The sequence below is a fragment of the Ranitomeya variabilis genome, chromosome 1, assembly GCF_051348905.1.
Source record: "Ranitomeya variabilis isolate aRanVar5 chromosome 1, aRanVar5.hap1, whole genome shotgun sequence".
Lineage (NCBI taxonomy): Eukaryota > Metazoa > Chordata > Amphibia > Anura > Dendrobatidae > Ranitomeya > Ranitomeya variabilis.
In genome coordinates this window covers 313,713,102-313,733,987 of record NC_135232.1, presented here as the reverse complement: position 1 = coordinate 313,733,987, position 20,886 = coordinate 313,713,102, and the positions used below count along the sequence as shown (strand labels likewise).

General features: G+C 44.3%; 1 protein-coding gene across 1 annotated transcript in view; it reads left to right on the top strand.

Annotated features, from left to right (window-relative positions):
• TBC1D10A (TBC1 domain family member 10A) overlaps positions 1-2,911 on the top strand; it is a 91,027-nt gene extending 88,116 nt beyond the window's left edge. The window contains exon 9 of the mRNA XM_077297141.1: positions 1,506-2,911. Within this exon, the coding sequence (XP_077153256.1) occupies positions 1,506-2,012 (507 nt within the window). The 3' untranslated portion in view covers positions 2,013-2,911. The remainder of the gene's footprint in view (positions 1-1,505) is intronic.
• The last annotated feature ends 17,975 nt before the right edge of the window (positions 2,912-20,886 follow it).

Sequence of the window (20,886 nt, the reverse complement as noted above, 5' to 3'; positions counted from 1 at the left end):
TAGATTATACTCACCCAGGGGCGGTCCCGCTGCGGTCCGCGCCCGATGGGTGTCTCAGGTCCACTCTGGCGCCTCCTATCTTCATTCCATGACGTCCTCTTCTGGTCTTCACGCCGCAGCTCCTGCTCAGGCGTACTGATTTGTCCTGATGAGGGCAGAACAAAGTACTGCAGTGCGCAGGCGCCGGGCCTCTCTGACCTTTCCGGCGCCTGCGGATTGCAGTACTTTGCTCTGCCCTCATCAGGGCAGACAAAGTACGACTGCGCCGGAGCCGCGGCGTGAAGACCAGAAGAGGACGTCATCCTAAAGATGGGAGGCCCCGGACCGGGACGCCCATCGGAGCGGGACCGACCGCCCCTAGGTGAGTATAATCTAATGTCTTTTTCTCCTCTTTCAGGTAACATCGGGGGCTTATCTACAGCATTACATAATGCTGTAGATAAGCCCCTGATGACGGTGAGCTTACCTCACCATCGTTTTTTGGGGGTGACAGGTTCCCTTTAAAGGCAACCTGTCACCCCCTCCCCCCTGACGTTTTTAACTTAAAGAGCCACCTTGTGCATTCTGTCAAGGTGGCTCTTTTTTATTTGGGGTCCCTTCCAACGCTGAAATATTTTTGTATGATTTGCTCGCCATACCTGTAGTCTGTCCGGGGGGCATGTCTTTTCCCCCCGGACACAAACGCCTCCCAGCCATCACTCATTTCCTCCGGGCGCCGCCTCCTCTGCCTTCATTAACGTCCCCGGGGCCTGCGCTATAAGTTCCCATCATGTGATGGGAGTTGCAGGGTAGCGCAAACTGCGCATGCCCCCCAAAAAAACTTACAGCGCCGGGGACGTAAGCGAATGCAGAGGAGGCGGCGCCTGGCGCACGGAGGAAACGAGTGATGGTGTGATGGCTGGGAGGCGTTTGTGTCCGGGGGGAAAAGACTTGCCCCTCGGACAGACTACAGGTATGAGGGGCAAATTATAAAAACGAACATTTCAGCGTTGGAAGGGACCCCAAATGAAAGAGCCACCTTGATAGAATGCAGCATTAGTGCTGCACAAGATGGCTCTTCTAGTTACAAAAGCCAGGGGAAGGTGGGGAGGGGACAGGTTCCCTTTAAGTGTTGTAAACCAGAACTGATGTGGATAAGAAATAAATTATAATTCTATTTGTTCAAGTATACAAGATGATAAAGGAAACACTGTCCTGCCTTGTTACTTATAGGGTTAAATTGATGTTGCACCATCTATCTGAGATGTGGAACTCCCTTTGTATCTATTCTCTCATGTGTAAGTACAAAATGTAATTCACCCATAATGGATGTGTAGGTCAATAGTTTTTCCATTTATCATCTTGTGTACTTTAACAATTTAGAAATCCTTGTTTTATCTACATCAGTGCTGGTTTACAACGCCCTTGGCTTTCAGCTTCTAATCTACGGTTTATTGAAAATTTTTACTTGTACAAAACTGCTTATATAGTTCATGGTTGATAACACTATTTCTTTTTCTCTTGAGATTGTGGAATTGCCAGTTACCGAACGAGATGTGGAACGTGAGCATTTAATTCAGCTGAAGAAGTGGAAGGAAGAGTACGGAGAACTGCAGTGCAAATCACCCACTCGTTTGCATGGGGCCAAAGCCATCAGCGACGCTGACCCAGTGGGTCACAGGCCTCTGGTTCACTCCCCGTCCATTATTCTTCCATCCAGTTTAAGCTCCGGGAAGAAAGCAAAGGAGCAGAAACAGGAAGAAAAGGAACTTGAAAAGCAAAGGGCTAAGGTGTTGAAAGAAATGGAAAAGATGGATAGGGAGAAAAAGAAGCTAGAAAAGAAAAAGAGTAGAGGCAAAGGTGACCAATCCAATGGAGCTATGAAAGAGGAGAATGGTGGTGATGGGACCAGAGATCACCGGCAGGAACCGGTACAACCTTTGTTGGCCAAAGTAACCCAAATGGACTCTTTGAATGTGCACCAGTCCAATGAGAGCTTGTGCTCCAAGGAGAGTGAAGACACCTATTTATAATTGCCACAGTTTCCACTTCACTATAAAAAGTCTACCCTTCATTGTTGTTCGGGAGTTCTCCAGCCCTTGTACCAGAGACTGTGTAAAACTCGTTCAGAATCAGCATTCTAGTCATTGGAGACAGTAAAGCAGGGACCAAATACTAAAACCAACATTGGAAGTTGTAAAAAAATAAAAATTAGGTATTTGTCTCCAGGTCCTAAAGTCTTTGTACTGTACTTCCAAAAAGTCATCCTTGCCCAGGAAGCAAATGATGTATGGTGTTGGGTTCTTTATGCTGGTAACAGACTGGACTAGCTGGGAATACCATCCAGTATTTGCTGCAAGGGGATCATTTCTGTATTTTGACTGATGATGGGAAAATGGGTGCCGAGTCTGCACCCTGCTGTCTGTTCCATTCCAGATGTTTTTCTGCTGAAAGTGGAACGTCTTCTACTATGCACAACGAGTTTATTGTTTCCAAACTACATGGGACCAAACCGAGAAATGAAACAGATAGGCCCCTTCCTCCATCCCACAGATGCTCTTTGTACCAATAAACAGATGAAAAAAGAATGAATTTTGCTCTATATCGCCACACAATAGAGTGCCTGTTCAGTCCCTTCATCGTCTTATTAGATCTTGTACAACAAGAGGAAATGGAAATTTGCATCTTTGGTCTTTGTAAGAGCTTCTAGGATTGCAATGTATACCCTAAATATGACCAACCAACACTATTCCACCGCCCTCCTGATGCTACAGGGAAGGGCCCGTATCCACAGTGTAATATAGCTACACTAAACACAGCCAAGCAGGAATATTTATTTATCTATGGTATTAGCTCTTGCAAAAAAAATAAAAATAAAGACGCTTGCCAATATTTAGACTTCAATAAAGCTGTGGTATTTCTTTTTGCTATACTCGTATTGCTCATTTTGTAATGTAACTACCATATGCAGTGTAAGGCTGGCGCTGGCCACAAGAAGGATATTAGACTAAAGGGGTTATGTAGGGCTTTTATTATTTTTGTGTATGGGGAAAATCACTGACGGGAAGGTAGTCGCCAGTGATTCTGCTGCTTCATTTCACCTCTTGTCAACGGAGCAGGAAGGAAGAAGAGCTGCAGCATCACATCACCAGCGACGCCTATCAACAGAGCGGAAGAAAAGACCCTGCTCCGTCGATGTGACTTCTTCAGAGGTTGCGGTTGGTGACTGCTCTGAGCCAGTAGAAACCACCTCAGCCCAGCAATGAGAGTTAGGCCCCATTAGCTTGTTAATTCTTAGCCTCATGAGCAAAATATAAGTCCCGGATAACTCCTCTAATATAGAAGTATTAGCGCAGATCAATCATCATATAATAATTATGGCAACATTGACATGTATGGGCCAAACACTTAAAAGCAGTCCGAGCTCACAACCTATATCTGGCAGGTAAGTATTACTCTTCTGGACTTTAGGATCAAACTTTCACTAGGTAAAAATTCTAATGGAATGGGTAAAAGGGTGGTGGTGGGGAGTATCATTAATGTAAAGATTCCAAACTTCACAAAAATAAAAAATAAAATTGCCCGTCAAACTTAAAGGGAACCGGTCAGCAGGATTGTGCACAGTAACCTACAGGCAGTGTCAGGTGGGCGCCATTATACTCATTAAAGTGATACCTTGGTTGATGAAATCTGTCTTGTGGTTGTTTAATGTTTATTTTCAGTTTTGAGTTAATGATATGCTCGTGCTCTGGGGCGGCCTATGGGGGGGGGGTCTTCATGTGGTGCTCTGATTAGGTATTCATTTGTATAGCTTTTGACAACTCGCTGATCCCTCAATGACTTGCTTCCTATTTTACCTAGTGAATATAATATGGTTTTAAAGAAAAAAAAATTCACATCAGGCAGAGGCGGCTCCTGCGCTGCAGTATGATACAGGGGATAATATACATATTTTAGTTTTATTTAGACATAGTTTTGTTAGAAGGAAAAAAATCTTAAAATGGCACCGGTGGCCGCACCAGCAGCAGCATCTACCAGAGCAATGGTACTGCGCAAGCGCCACTGTGCCATCCTGATGGAGTGTTTTTTTCTAGGGAAATAGTGGCGGCGCCTGCGAAGTAGCGTCAATCAGAACGCGATAGATGCTACTGTGCAAGCGATGTCACCAGCTCCATTCTGATTAAGAATTTTATTTTTTTTAAACTAAACTATAATGGCTAAATAAAGCAAAAAGTTATGTTATCCACCATTTCATGCTATGCCACTGGCATCTGCATGATGAAAGTGATTTTTATTTGTTCAAACCATATTATATTCAGTATGTAAACTAGGGGGCAGGTCGGTGAGGGATCAGTGACCTGTCAGAATCCATACTGGTCAATACCTAATCAGAGCACCACAGGAAGCCCCAAAGCTCGGGCATATCATTAACTCAAAACTGAAAATAAAGATTAAAATGATACCTTGGTGGATGAAATCTGTCTTGTAGTTTAATCAGTATAACGGTGCCAACCTGACAGTGTCTGTAGGTTACTGTGCACAGTCCTATTGACGGCTTCCCTTTAAAGTTATTGTATTAATACGAAGTTCTATATAAAAGTGGAATTTATCATGTACAGTATTTTTTAAGTCAGTTTTACTTGATGAAATGTTATTTGTGACACATTTGGTGGATAAAAAGCTAAAAAATTTAGCAATTTTTTTTTTTTTTTTTTTAAAGAGTTGTACTTAAAGGGAACCGGTCACCCTGTTTTTTCGATATGAGCTAAAAATATCGTTCAATAGGGCCTGAGCTCTGCTTTACATTAGTACCTTTATAATCCCCTGATTCCCCACCTTTGCAGAGAAAATGCCTTACTACACTATGTTCCAAATTATTATGCAAATTACATTTTTATCACATTTTCCAAAATGGTTGGTGCAAATGACAGTCAGTCTAATAAGTCATCACCCGTTAGATTATACATCGAATTTTATTGAAGAAACCTCCAAATTATAACAGTATAATCTCCAAAATGAATAAAAACTCAAAATGCACTGTAACAAATTATTATGCACAGTAGAATTTCTAAACATTTGATATGTTTTAAAGAACTGAAAATGCTCATTTGTTGAATTTGCAGCATTAGGAGGTCACATTCACAGAACAAAAAAGCTATTTAATGCCAAAACATCCTAACAGGCCAAGTTACATGTTAACATAGGACCCTTCTTTGATATCACATTCACAATTCTTGCATCCATTGAACTTGTGAGTTTTTGGAGAGCTTCTGCTTGTATTTCTTTGCATGAAGTTGGAATAGCCTCCCAGAGCTGCTGTTTGCATGTGAACGGCCTCCCACCCTCATAGATCTTTTGCTTGATGTTCCTTTAAAGGTTCTCTATAGGGTTGAGGTCAGGGGAAGATGGTGGCCACACCATGAGTTTATCTCCTTTAATGCCCATAGCAGCCAATGACTCAGAGGTATTCTTTGCAGCATGAGATGGGGCATTGTCAGCATGAAGATGATTTTGCTCCTGAAGGCTCGTTTCTGCTTTTTAGACCATAGAAGAAAGTTGTCAGTCAGAAACTCTATATACTTTGCAGAGGTCATTTTCACACCTTCAGGAACCTTAAAGGGCCTTACCAGCTGTTTCACATGATTCTGGCCCAAAACATGACTCCTCCACCTCCTCGCTGACGTTACAGCCTTGTTGGGACATGGTGGCCATCCACCAACCATCCACTACTCCATCCATCTGGACCATCCAGGGTTGCTCAACACTTATCGGTAAACAAGACTGTTTGGAAATTAGTCTTCATGTATGTGTGGGCCCAATACAACCATTTCTGCTTGTGAACACTGTTTAAGGGTGGCCGAATAGTAGGTTAATGCACCACAGCAAGCCTTTGAAGGAGCCTACACCTTGAGGTTCAAGGGATTCCAGAGGCACCAGCAGCTTCAAATATCTGTTTTCTGCTTTGTAATGGCTTTTTAGCAGCTGCTCTCTTAATCTGATGAACTTGCCTGGCAGAAATCTTCATCATTATGCCTTCATCAGCACAAACACATTTGTGCTCAGATACAGCCACAAATCTCTTAACAGTACGATGATCACGCTTATGTTTTTGGAAAATTTCTAATGTTTTCATCCCTTCACCAAGGCATTGCACTATTTGATGCTTTTCAGCAGCAGAGATCCTTTTTCTTTCCCATGCTACTTGAAAACTGTGACCTTCTTAATAATGTGGAACATCATTTTTAAGTGGTTTTCCTTTAATTACAATCACCTGGAAAACCAATTATCACATGTGTTTAACCCCTTCACCCCCGGAGCTTTTTCCGTTTTCGTTTTTCGCTCCCCTCCTTCCCAGAGCCATAACTTTTTTATTTTTCCATCAATTTGGCCATGTGAGGGCTTATTTTTTGCGGGACGAGTTGTACTTTTGAACGACATCATTGGTTTTACCATGTCGTGTACTAGAAAACGGGAAAAAAATTCCAAGTGCAGTGAAATTGCAAAAAAAGTGCAATCCCACACTTGTTTTTTGCTTGCCTATTTTGCTAAGTTCACTAAATGCTAAAACTGACCTGCCATTATGATTCTCCAGGTCAGTACGAGTTCATAGACACCTAACATGACTAGGTTATTTTTCACCTAAGTGGTGAAAAAAAATTCCAAACTTTGCAAAAAACAAAACAAAACAAAATTGCGCCATTTTCCGATACTCGTAGCGTCTCCATTTTTCGTGATCTGGGGTCAGGTGAGGGCTTATTTTTTGCGTGCCGAGCTGGCATTTTTAATGATAGCATTTTGGTGCAGATACGTTCTTTTGATCGCCCGTTATTGCATTTTAATGCAATGTCGTGGCGACCAAAAAAACGTAAATCTGGCGTTTCGATTTTTTTTCTCATTACGCCGTTTAGCGATCAGGTTAATGCTTTTTTTTTTATTGATAGATCGGGCGATTCTGAACGCGGCGATACCAAATATGTGTAGGTTGGGGGTTTTTTTTATTGATTTATTTTGATTGGGGCGAAAGGGGGGTGATTTAAACTTTTATATTTTTTTTAATTTTTTTTACTTTTTTTTTAACTTTTACCATGCTTCTATAGCCTCCATGGGAGGCTAGAAGCAGACACAGCCCGATCGGCTCTGCTACATAACAGCGATCATCAGATCGCTGTTATGTAGCTAAAATGCAGGTGTGCTGTGAGCGCCGACCACAGGGGGGCGCTCACAGCCACCGGCGATCAGTAACCATAGAGGTCTCCAGGACCTCTATGGTTACAAAGTACAAGCATCGCCGACCCCCGATCATGTGACGGGGGTCGGCGATGCGCTCATATCCGGCCGCACGGCCGGATGCGGTAGTTAAATGCCGCTGTCTGCGTTTGACAGCGGCATTTAACTAGTTAATAGCGGCGGGTGATCGCGATTTCACCTGCCGCTATTGCGCGCACATGTCAGCTGTAAAAAACAGCTGACATGTCGCGACTTTGATGTGCGCTCACCGCCGGAGCGCACATCAAAGCGGGGGTCCCGACATGTGACGTACTATTCCGTCACATGTCGGGAAGGGGTTAAGATTGATTTCAGTGATCCATTGAGCCCTGAGACACCATACCATCCACAAGTTTATTTGAAAAACAAAACAATTAAATCTTTATGACACTTAAATCCAATTTGCATAATAATTTGGAACACCGTGTAATCTCGCTGTTTTCGTCTGTCAATCACCTCTGATGGGCGTGGCTTAAAAGCCGATTCTTCCCACCTCCGGCTTTTCACTACGAATCTTCTTCCCGGTGTTGTATTTAGCGCCTGCGCATTAAAGTGTCATCTCACACCTGTGTAGTATGCTTTGCCCAACTTTGGGCAAAGCATACAACACATTATTGCGCATGCGCCGGCTTTTCACTGTAACCTCTGTGCCCCGGAAGTCTGGATATGCTAATTGTATTGTCCTGGACGCCGGAAAACTTTTCCCATCCAGGACATAACGCCGTAACACACTGCTAGCGTAATTTTTCTGACCAAATCGCTAATCTATCTATGGTATTCCTTCTAACTTTCTGATTCCTTCTTTCTATTTATCTCTCATCTATCTAAGAGCAGAGTACATACAACATACACCCTACAACATACATACGACATGCGACATAGTACATGCGACATACCACATGCAGCATACGACATGTGACATGCAACATACCACATGTGACATAGTACATGCGACATGCAACATAGTACACGCGCCATGCAACATACCACATGCGACATTCTGTACATACTGAACATATAACATACATACAGTAGACATACAGTACATTAAACAGAGTACATACTCAGTCACCTTGATCCCGAAGCCATTGTCACCTGTAACAAATAATAAACAAAAACTATACTCCCTGATCCGCAGAAATCCAATTAAAGCAAGTGTCCCTCAATGATCTCCCGTGGAGAGCAGCAGCATCAGCTGATGTGACCGCTCTCCAGGGGCACCAGGAGTACAATGATGGAAGGTGTCCTTCCACAATGTATTCCCCACAATGTATTCCTCCGCCCCTGTGAGAAAATAGTCCCTAGTCTCACTTCTGGCACTGCTGTGTGGGAAAAATCCCAGGCAGCTTTGCCATAAAGTGAGATTCTGAACTAAGGCAACCTCAGTGATGCTCAGCGGGAGCCATTGTCTCCTGTCAGTGTATCGATGGATGTCTATAGAGCAGTGACATCACCTGATGTCACTATTCTATAAGGGAGATCGTTGCGGGACACTCGCTATTAATTGGACTATGGCGGAAAGTAAGTATACGGTTTCTTTATTATTTTTACTTTTTTTTTTGCAGGCACTCGAGTATGGTAAAATTAAGAATAATAAAATACTTTTTTCTGGCTGTCTTTATTTTTTTTACACTTTCACTACAGTAGGATTAGCAATGGATAGGCTTCTTATTGACGCCTCTCCATTAATACCGGTCACCTTACATTAACAAGGTGACATTAACCCCTTGTGCCATTTCTGGGGCCTGGTATTTGTAGCCGGGGAGGGGGTGTGCCCAATAACCATGGCCCCTCTCTAGGCTATGAACATCAGCCCAAAGCTGTCTGCGTAGCCTTTCTGGCTATAAAATATAGTGGGACCCCACGTCATTTTTTTTGGGGGGGTGGCCCCCCTATTTTAATAACCAGTAAAGGCTATGCATACAGCTGCAGGCTGATATTCATAGCCTCAGAGGGGCCATGGGTATTAACCCCTTCCCTGGCTACAAATATTGGCCGTCGGCCTTCCCCCTCTGGCGCCATTTTTTTTAACGTTTTTATGTTAAAAACTAAATGTTTCTTACTAAACATCTGCCTTGCTATTATAGATCTATGCATAATCTATCTATAGATGTATTTGTTTCTATAGATGTATTTGTTTCTATAGATGTATTTGTTTCTATAGATGTATTTGTTTCTATAGATGTATTTGTTTCTATAGATGTATTTGTTTCTATAGATGTATTTGTTTCTATAGATATATATCTATCTAACTATCCATACATCTATCCAGATATACCTAGAGAGAGATATATGAATAGATAGAGCTATGCATCTATAAACATATTTATATGTAGATCTATCTGTCTATCCATCTCATTCATCTATCATCTATCTGTCTAGCTATATGTGTGTGTAATGGTGTGTGGGTTGGACAGATGTAAAAGAGGAGGTTGGACAATAATGACCTCCTGACTTTTTTTTTTTTTAGTTTTAAAACACATCTTTATTTAGGTGTCACAAATGCTTTAAAAACCGCATCAAAAATTGCCTAAAAAAAATAATCAAAACAGCGCTAGCAAGGCGCCCAAAAATGTATCTAAACTTATCAAAAACAAAGCTGCATTTTCTGGCAGCAAATGCAGATTTTGTGCAACCAAATCTCAAACGTGTGTACACAGCCTCAAACTCTTTTTGTATTTATATATTTTTGTCTATTTTTGGTGCTATTTTACTTGCTTGCCAACATTGGTTCATAAAGATTGGCTATCTATCAGTAACTGTTATACCTATAAAGATCGGCTAATTGTCAGGACTTGTAGTATATAGCACAGCCCATGTAGTATATAGCACAGCCCATGTAGTATATAGCAGTGTGGCCACCATATTCCTGTTAAAATAAAAAAACAACAAAAAATAGTTATATACCGACCTTCCGGCGGCCCCCTGATCCAGCCCAGGCCTTTAGTGATGCTCCTCGCAACGCTCCGTTCCCAGTAATGCCGTGCAGCAATAACACGTGATGTACCGCTACGTCATCTCCGGTCATTGCTGCAATGCATTCTTGGGACCGGAGCGTTGCGAGGAGCGTGAAAGGCTGCCTCGGACGTCGGAAGGTGAGAATATAATGAATTTTTTTAAATTATTATTTTTAACATATGTTTTTACTATTGATGCTGCATAGGCAGCATCAATTGTAAAAAGTGAAGCAATGTTTACATCCTGCCCCAATATCGCTGATTGGTCGCGGACGGCTGGCTGCAAACCAATCAGTGACCGTTACAGACGGACAAACAGACGGAAGTGGACCTTAGGCAAATATATATAGATATATAGATATATATATATACACTAGATGGTAGCCCGATTCTAACGCATCGAGTATTCTAGAATATGTATGTAGTTTATTTATGAAGATTTTAGAATAATACATTGAATACACAGGATTCGGCCGGCCGTGACCGATTAGTGAAGCGTGGTTCAAATCCCGCGCCAATTCGCGGCCGGACTGCGCCTGTCGCTGATTGTTCGCGGCCGGCCATGTAGTATATAACAGGCCACGTAGTATATTGCACAGCCACATAGTATATAACAGCCCACGGAGTATATAACACAGCCACGGAGTGTATAACAGCCCACGTAGCATATAACAGCTCACGTAGTATATAACAGCCCACGCACGCAGTATAACACAGCCCACGTATATTACACTCCCCACGCAGTACATTGCACAGCCCTCGTATTATATTGCACAGCCCACGTAGTACATTGCACAGCCCACGCAGTATATAGCACAGCACATTCTTAAAAAAGAATTAAAATAAAAAATAGTTATATACTCGCCTTCCATTGGCCCCCGGATCCAAGCGAAGCAGTTACCGATGCTCCTCGCGCGCTCTGATCCCAAGAGTGTATTGCGGTCTCGCAAGATGATGACGTAACGGTCTTGCGAGACCGCTACGTCATCATCTCGTGAGACCGCAATGCACTCTTGGGACCGGAGCGCGCGAGGAGCGTCGGTAACTGCTTCGCTTGGATCTGTGAGACCGCTACGTCATCATCTCGCGAGACCGCAATGCATGGAGCGGTCAGCGGAGCGTCGCGAGGAGCGGGGAAGGCCTGTTCCTGATCCGGGGGCCGACGGATGGTAACAATTTTTTTTATCATTAGATCTTTTAACTATTGATGCCGCATAGGCAGTATCAATAGTAAAAAGTTGGTCACACAGGGTTAATAGCAGCGGTAACTGAGTGCATTACACCGCAGCTTAACGCGGTCCGTTACCGCTGCCATTAACCCTGTGTGAGTGCTGACTGGTGGGGATTATGGAGCGGGCACTGACTGTGGGGAGTAAGAGGTGGCCATTTTGCCGCCGGACTGCCCGTCGCTGATTGGTCGTGGCAGTTTTGCCGCGACCAATCAGCGACTTGGATTTCCATGACAGACAGAGGCCGCGACCAATGAATATCCGTGACAGACAGACAGAAAGACGGAAGTGACCCTTAGACAATTATATAGTAGATAGATGTTGGCAAGCAAGTAACTGTGGAAGAAATAGCACCAAAAATAGGCAAAAATATATAAATACAAAAAGAGTCTTAGGCTGTGTACACACGTTTGAGATTTGGTTGCACAAAATCTGCATCTGCTGTCAGAAAATGCAGCTCTGTTTTTGATAAGTTTAGATGCATTTTTGGGCGCCTTGCTAGCGCTTTGATTATTTTTTTTAGGCAGTTTTTGATGCGGTTTTTAAAGCATTTGTGAAACCTAAATAAAGATGTATTTTAAAACTAAAAAAAATTTTTTAGGATTAGTGATGAGTGAATGTGCTTGCCACTACTCGTTACTTGCCCTAGTATCGGGGTGCTGGCTGAGCAGCGAGCATTTCCGGGATTATTCGGCGGTAACTGTTGTCTCCACCCAGCGTTTTTGGCGGATTTTAGAGACCCAATCACGGTGCAGGGATTGTCTGCCTGGCCATGAAACGCCGCAGCCATCTTTGTTTCTTTGTTGTGGTCGTGCAATGATTGGCTGGGCCGCACAGCATCATCCTGAGTATAACAGACCTGGCGCCGCCCTGCTCGCCACATTCTGTTCCAGTTTCAGTGAGAGTAGGGAGAGCTGCTGCCGAGATAGGGTCAGAATCGTGGTTTTAGAGTTAGTGTAGGTCTGCAACTCTTACATCCACAACTCCTGAGAAACCAACAGTCCTTTTTAGGGCTAATTCGTGGGTCCCGATATTGCAGCGCTAGGTAGGCAGGGCACAGCATATCCACATCAGTGCAAGGCCTGCAGGCTCTGTATGTGCGTCCATTGCTCCCATTTCATCCTTCCCAAAGCTCCATAACTGCCTGCTGCTGCAGCAGCTTAGGCTTCTTTCACATTTCCGTAGGTACTCTCCCGTCCTGCAGCGTCGCCGAGACGTAGCGACGAACGTTAACAAAATAGTGTCAAAACGTATGTGACGGGTGCACTGGGCCCATCTTTCTGACGGACCCGTCGAGGCTATGTGCACCTGTTGTGTATGTGTCTTCGTAGCGGTTTTCCGCTGAGAAAACGCATACACAACACAAACTAGGTTAAAAATAAAAAAAAATAAAAATCAATATTCTCACCTACCGGCGTCCCGCGCAGCGTTACCGATGCTCCCGGCAGCTAGCGTTCCTAGTAATACATTGCGAAATCTCGCAAGAATTTCCCCCTCCCCCCCCCCCCCCCAAAAAAAAAAAAAAAAAATAATAATAATAATAATATACAGTCTGTCAGACCGAGGCCTGTTGAAAAGTGATAGTTTGTCAGGCATACAGTGCCTACAAGTAGTATTCAACCCCCTGCAGATTTAGCAGGTTTAATAAGATGCAAATAAGTTAGAGCCTTCAAACTTCAAACAAGAGCAGGATTTATTAACAGATGCATAAATCTTACAAACCAAAAAGTTTTGTTGCTCAGTTAAATTTTTATAAATTTTAAACAGTGTGGGTCAATTATTATTCAACCCCTAGGTTTAATATTTTGTGAAATAACCTTTGTTAGAAAAGACGATTATTAGCTGTAATTGCAAAGACCTGATCAGGCCGGCACAGGTCTCTGGAGTTATCTTGGCCCACTCCTCCATGCAGATCTTCTCCAAGTTATCTAGGTTCTTTGGGTGTCTCATGTGGACTTTAATCTTGAGCTCCTTCCACAAGTTTTCAATTGGGTTAAGGTCAGGAGACTGACTAGGCCACTGCAACACCTTGATTTTTTGCCTCTTGAACCAGGCCTTGGTTTTCTTGGCTGTGTGCTTTGGGTCGTTGTCTTGTTGGAAGATGAAATGACGACCCATCTTAAGATCCTTGATGGAGGAGCGGAGGTTCTTGGCCAAAATCTCCAGGTAGGCCGTGCTATCCATCTTCCCATGGATGCGGACCAGATGGCCAGGCCCCTTGGTTGAGAAACGGCCCCACAGCATGATGCTGCCACCACCATGCTTGATGTAGGGATGGTATTCTTGGGGTCGTATGCAGTGCCATCGAGTCTCCAAACGTCACGTGTGTGGTTGGCACCAAAGATCTCGATCTTGGTCTCATCAGACCAGAGAACCTTGAACCAGTCAGTCTCAGAGTCCTCCAAGTGATCATGAGCAAACTGTAGACGAGCCTTGACATGATGCTTTGAAAGTAAAGGTACCTTATGGGCTCGTCTGGAACGGAGAACATTGCGGTGGAGTACGTTACTTATGGTATTGACTGAAACCAATGTCCCCACTGCCATGAGATCTTCCTGGAGCTCCTTCCTTGTTGTCCTTGGGTTAGCCTTGACTCTTCGGACAAGCCTGGCCTCGGCACGGGAGGAAACTTTCAAAGGCTGTCCAGGCCGTGGAAGGCTAACAGTAGTTCCATAAGCATTCCACTTCTGGATGATGCTCCCAACAGTGGATACAGGTAGGCTCAACTCCTTGGAAAGGGTTTTGTACCCCTTGCCAGCCTTGTGACCCTCCACAATCTTGTCTCTGATGGCCTTGGAATGCTCCTTTGTCTTTCCCATGTTGACCATGTTTGAGTGCTGTTCACAAGTTTGGGGAGGGTCTTAAATAGTCAGAAAAGGCTGGAAAAAGAGATAATTAATCCAAACATGTGAAGCTCATTGTTCTTTGTGCCTGAACTAATTCTTAATACTTTAGGGGAACCAAACAGAATTCTGGTGGGTTGAGGGGTTGAATAATAAATGACCCTCTGAAAAGACTGAAAAAAAAAAAATAAACAAAGAAATAACATTCTTTTTTGCTGCAGTGCATTTCACACTTCCAGGCTGATCTACAGTCCAAATGTCACAATGCCAAGTTAATTCCAAATGTGTAAACCTGCTAAATCTGCAGGGGGTTGAATACTACTTGTAGGCACTGTACATAGCATAGGTGTGTGTGCTACCCTTGTGCCCCTTTTTTTTTTTTTTTTTTTCGGTGTTTTAAATTCACCGAAAAAGGCTTCGTATCTCTGTGCTCCAAGTTTGGTCATTGGAGGCTGGTGTACTTATTTTGTGGCTGTGTGATATTCAAATTCTACACAGCGCTATTTAGCATCCCAAAAAATTGAAAGGCCAAAGATTTGCCAGTGTGGTATTCCCGTTACAGCCGTCATATATCTCTGTGCTCCAAGTTAGGTCATTGGAGGCCGGTGTACTTACTTTGTGGCTGTGTGATACTCAAATTCTATACAGCGCTATTTAGCATAAATTAACTTTAAAAAAAAAAAAAAATTAATACAGTCTGTTAGGTCTGGCTGAGGCCTGTCTGGTGTTTGGGTTTGAAAAATCGTAGATTTGCAGGCATACTGATCACATATTATTTCGCTAGTAATAAAGTCATTGGTGTTGAGCATTTGAAATAGTGCAGTAGTCCATTTAAAATGGGCAAGGCAAGGGACGGGGAAGTGGATGTGATGCTGATGGTGCATCCAGAGGCCGTGAGCAAGGTGAAAGTGGGCAACAACAAAGACCCACATCTTCTTGCTTGACCTTCCTGTCCCAGTTTCTGGGGGACCACAGCACACCACTATTGAAGCCAGAGCAGTGTGAAACGGTTGTTGGTTGGATAGCGGATAATGCTTCCAGTCACTTAGCTACCACCACCTTGTCTTCCACACGGTCTAGTCCAGGGGTGTCAAACTGCATTCCTCAAGGGCTGCAAACAGGTCATGTTTTCAGGATTTCCTTGTATTGCACAGGTGATCATTTAATCACCTGCACAGAAAGATTCCAGCACCTTGTGCAATGAGAAGGAAATCTTGAAAACACGCATGGTTTGAGGCCCTCGAGGAATGCAGTTTGACAACCCTGGTTTAGTCTGAGTAGCCATGAGTGTGGCTATGATATTCCTCACCCTGATCCTCCTTCCTCCCATCAGGCCGAGTGCCCTGAGACAACTGATCCCACACTTGGACACTCTGAAGATCTGTTCAGTTTTCCATTTCAAGATTCAGAAATCTCTGCCGGTCAACTTGAAGTGGGGAAAGATGAGATCGCATGTAGAGCTGCCCAAAGCTTTGACCAGCCCCGGTCACACAAAGGCCATGGTGGGAAAGTGTCACAAGAGGTGGACGATGATGAGACACAATTGCCAGAAAGTCAGGAGGAGGAGCAGGGTGCTAATGTGGAAGACAAGGTGGTGGATGACATAGTGACTGACCCAACCTGGCAGGAGGACAACTGGGGAAGAGGCATATCCCCCCAACAGGCAAGAAGAAGCAGTGGTGGCTACAGACAGAAGGCGTGCATCCATTCCCCATAACACCAACATGAGTGTAGTTGCCATTCCACCTGTGAGATCTTACCGAGTCTGGCTATTTTTTAAAGACTCTGCCGATAACCCCAAACAGGCCATTTGCAGCACCTGTCATGCCAACATCAGCAGGGGTAGCAAAACAACCAGCCTGACCACCACCAGCATGATCAGGCACATGCAAGCAAAGCACACGACTTTGTGGGCCGAACCCCAGGTTCCAGGACCACTGCCTGCTTGTCACACCACTACTTCTTCCACTGTTTTGCATAGAAGCCAATCCCCAGTACACTGTGGATGTGAAGATGCCTCTAGCCCTGCACCTGTTGTGACCCACAGTCAAGCAGCAACATCAGCAAGTGTGTCCACGTCCTTGTCCCAGCACAGCGTTCAGTTGTCTCTATCCCAGTCTTTGGAATGCAAGCGGAAATACCCAGCCAACGCCCCACAGGCCACAGTCCTCAATTCTAATATTTCTCTTCTGCTTGTGCTAGAAATGCTGCCTTTTAGGCTTGTTGAGACGGAAGCTTTCCACAACCTGATGGCGGCGGCTGTCCCAATGTACTCGGTCCCCAGTCGCCATTTATTTCTCCCGGTGAGCCATACCGGCATTACACCAGCATGTGTCCCACAACATTACCAGTGCCCTCAACAATGCTGTTACCGGGAAAGTCCACCTAACGACGGACACGTGGACAAGTGCTTGTGGGCAGGGATGGTACATGTCAATGACGGCACACTGGGTTAACATAGTGGAAGCCGGGACCCATTCGGACCTTGGGATGGAACACATCCTCCCCACGCCGAGGATTGCTGGCCCTACATCAATCAGGGTTGCCCCCACAGTCAACAGCTCCTGCACCTCCTCCTCCTCCATCTCTGAAATCAACACATCAGTCAGAAGCTGGAAACACTGCCGCAGCCAAGTGGCAACAGGCTGTGCTGAAGCTAATCTGCATAGGTGACAAACCTCACAATGCAGAAGAGTTGTGGACAGCGCTGAAAGAGCCGTCAGATGTTTGGATGACACCGCTGAACCTACAGCCAGGCATGGTCGTGTGAGACAATGGCCGTAACCTGGTGGCAGCTCTGAGGCAAGGTGAGCTCATACATGTACCTTTCTTGGCCCATATGCTTAACCTCGTGGTTCAACGTTTTCTGAAAAGCTACCCGGAGCTGCCAGATCTGCTAGTGAAAGTACGCCGTCTGTCTGCCCATTTCAGAAAGTCAGCTACAGCTTCAGCTGCCCTTGCCGTGCTTCAGCAGTGGTTTCTGCTTCCAGCTCACCGACTGTTGTGTGATGTCCCCACGCGCTGGAACTCTACGCTGCATATGTTGGAAAGGATTTGTGAGCAGAAGAGAGCCGTTGTTGACTGCCAACATCAACAAGGCTGTCGAATTTCAGGTCAGACTCCACACATAAGTCCTAAGGAGTGGACATGGATGTCAGACATATGTAACATCCTCCAAAACTTTGAGGACTGCACCAAGATGGTGAGCGGCGATGACGCCATAATTAGCATCACCATCCCGCTTCTCAGCATTCTGAAAAACTCTCTGCTCACAATCAAAGAGGATGCATTGCAGGCAGAGCACGAGGACATGGAGCAAGGAAACATACAGGGGGATTACACTTAGCCCAGCCTCATGTCTTCTCAACGTGGATTGGTAGGCAAGGAGGAGGAGGAAGAACAGGAGCTACTTTCATGCGCTATAGACGGTACTACAAACACATCTGTATTGGCTTCTGTTCAGCGGGGATGGCCTGAGGACAGGGAGGATGAGGAGGAGGAGGACAACATGGTCAGTCGTCCTGTTGGTGAGGACACAGAAGTCTTGTCAGTTAGCAGTCTGGCACGCATGGCTGACTTTATGTTGCTCTGCATTTCACGTGACCCTCGGATTAGCAAAATTTTGGGTGACACTCATTACTGGTTGGTGACACTTCTAGACCCACGCTACAAGGAGAACTTTCAATCTCTTCTGCCTGAGGCAGAGAGGTGTACTAAAATGTTGCAGTACCACAGGGCCCTTGTAGCGGAATTACTTAGAAAATTCCCATGTGAGAACGCTGGCAACAGATGTCAGAGTTTGTTGTACAACCAAGGACTCCAAGCGAGAGAGACAGAAATACAATCCAGCTCAGGCAGGGGAACAATGGCCAAGTTCTGGGACAGTTTTCTCAGACCCTCCCATCGTGGCGGCACAGAGGCAATGGGTGCTGTCACAAGAAGTGCAATGTTTGGAAAGATGGTGAGGGAGTACCTTGCAGATCGTACAAACGTCCTCTGTGAGTTCACTGTGCCTTTTAATTATTGGGTATCCAAGCTGGACACGTGGCATGAACTGACTCTCTACGCCTTGGAGGTCCTGGCCTGCCCTGCTGCTAGCGTTCTGTCAGAGAGGGTTTTTAGTGCTGCTGGTGGAATTATCACATAAAAGCACATCCACCTGTCAACTGAAAATGCTAACAGGCTGACTCTTATCAACATGAACAAGGCCTGGATTGGGAAAGACTTCTGTACACCACCAAGTGAAAACAGCGAAACATAACCTTAAATACATTCTCTTTTGGGGAGGTGTATTCTCATGCACCTCTTCACAACCACATATGGGTATATGCTTCCGGATTTGGTCTGTTTGTTTTTATCCTCCACCTTATCCTCATCTTGCTCATCCAGAACCACTATATCACCAGGGTGAACGTGGTCTGTTCGCTGCATTTTGGCCAAGGGTGCTGTGATCGCACTCTTTTATTTTTTTAAAAAAGGACAACACATTGGGGAATTGGCTATGGCATTACATTGCGCCGACTTCTTAACTCGGTCTCCTGCAATCTGTCCTGTACCTGCCAGTAGATCTTCAGGGTGAACGTGGTCTGTACGGTGCATGTTGGCCATGGGGCCTGTAATGGCACTCTTTTATTTAAAAAAAATGGATTTTACATTGGGGAATTGGGCATGACATTCCATTGGGCTGACTTCTTGACTCGGGCTCCTGCAATCTAAAATGTACCTGTCACTAGATCACCGGGGTGAACGTGCTCAGTACTGTTATAGGCCGTTGAAGTTTGGGCTAGGGGCATGCGATGGCACTAGTGTATTTTTAAAAAAGGTACCCCCATTGGGGAATTGTTTGGCAGATCATGCACTGCATTAAAAGTCTCAGAGACCCACACCACTACATTGGCCCTAATTCTTAACTCTGTCTCCTGCAATGTCTCTTCCTTATCTCCAACGACATGACCAGGGTGCAAGTGCTCAGTACTGTTATAGGCCGATGATTTTTGGGCACTGGGGCTGTGAAGGCACTATTTCATTTTGTTAAAACAGGACACCACATTGGGGAATTGGGCATTACATTACATTGGGCCTACTTCTTAACTCGGTCTCCTGCAATCTGTCCTGTACTTGTCAGTAGATCATCAGGGTGAATGTGGTCTGTACGGGGCATTTAGGTCTAGGGGCTGTGATGGCACTATTTTAATCAGTCCAAAAAGGACCCCACATTGGGGAATTGGGCATGGCATTCCATTGGGCCTACTTCTCAACTCTGTCTCCTGCAATGTCTCTTGAATAACTGCCACTAGATCACCGGGGTGAACATGCTTTGAACTGTTATAGGCCGGTGAAGTTTGGTCAAGGGGGACTGTGATGGCATTAGTCTATTTTTATAAAAGGTACCCCCCAGCAAATACTTCATAACATTTGTGTACCTTAAAGAGCTCACTTGAAAAGCTCCTTTTTGTGTTGCCTGGTTGCTAACATTGGACACAATACACTTCATATAAATTTGATAAAACAATGCTGTTACTTTGCCTCAGTAGTTCATTAAAAATATAGCTTTGTCCACTATATTAGTTTCTCTTCTTGCGAGCCTTAACTTTGTCTGCCTCAAATGTACAAATGGAGAATATACAAATGGAGATTTGTAAACAAGACTGAAATACTGTATACCGAATGCATTCAGACTATCACATAGCTGCATTTCTTATAACACATTTATAGATGTGACAGACAATGCTCATAGTGACAAAATCTTGATAAATGTTTGTTTATTCACTTCACAAACAGTTCTAAGCCTCTATATGTTTGCTGTTTGTCTTTGTAAAACATTAAGGTTTACTGAAACTATGCCGGTGGTGGTTTGATGTAAATCCTTGTGGCTTTTATTTTCTAGGGTTTATGGCCCCTCGCCTGATGACTCCATGATATCTCAGTTTCATCCAACCTTGAAAAGTGGCCACTTGAAGGTGTGGGAGAAACTAGAGTTACTACATAATGTTATTCACTATATAAGACCAGAGAAACATGACAAAGACAGATGCCAAAACTAGGGTACCGGTACATGTACAGTGTGCTGATACCTGCATAATTGGGGATGCCCAGGCTGTGTAGGTAATCTCCCAGGGGTTCTCTGTCTTGGTGTTGCTTCTCTGATATTCCTGACAGAAGATGATTAAAAGCCTCTTGGTGATGATCTAACTATACTGTATGTTGTTAATCTTCATATATACGTAATCACTATATTTAATCCTTATATGTACTTATTAACTTGTGTATGTTAACACATATAACAGTGTACGCACTCACACTATTCAATCATACTATTCCTTGAATTTTGTAGTTTGCAGTAAAATTGCCTTGTATTTCAAGTATTAGCCTTTTTTAAAGCCGTATCTGAACCTTAGTGTTAAAAACATGTCAAATAAAATTGCCAAATTCTCCTGTAAATAATTGTACAAAGAGGGAACCATCATACCATTAAAAAATATGAGTTAATTTTCCTGGGCCCATCCAGTAGTTCCAAGGCCTAATGGGGTGCATATGACTATGCAGCAGGGCTGGCCTTGCCGCCAATGTATAAAACAAAGGAGTATGGAGCACAAAATGCATATTGTGAAG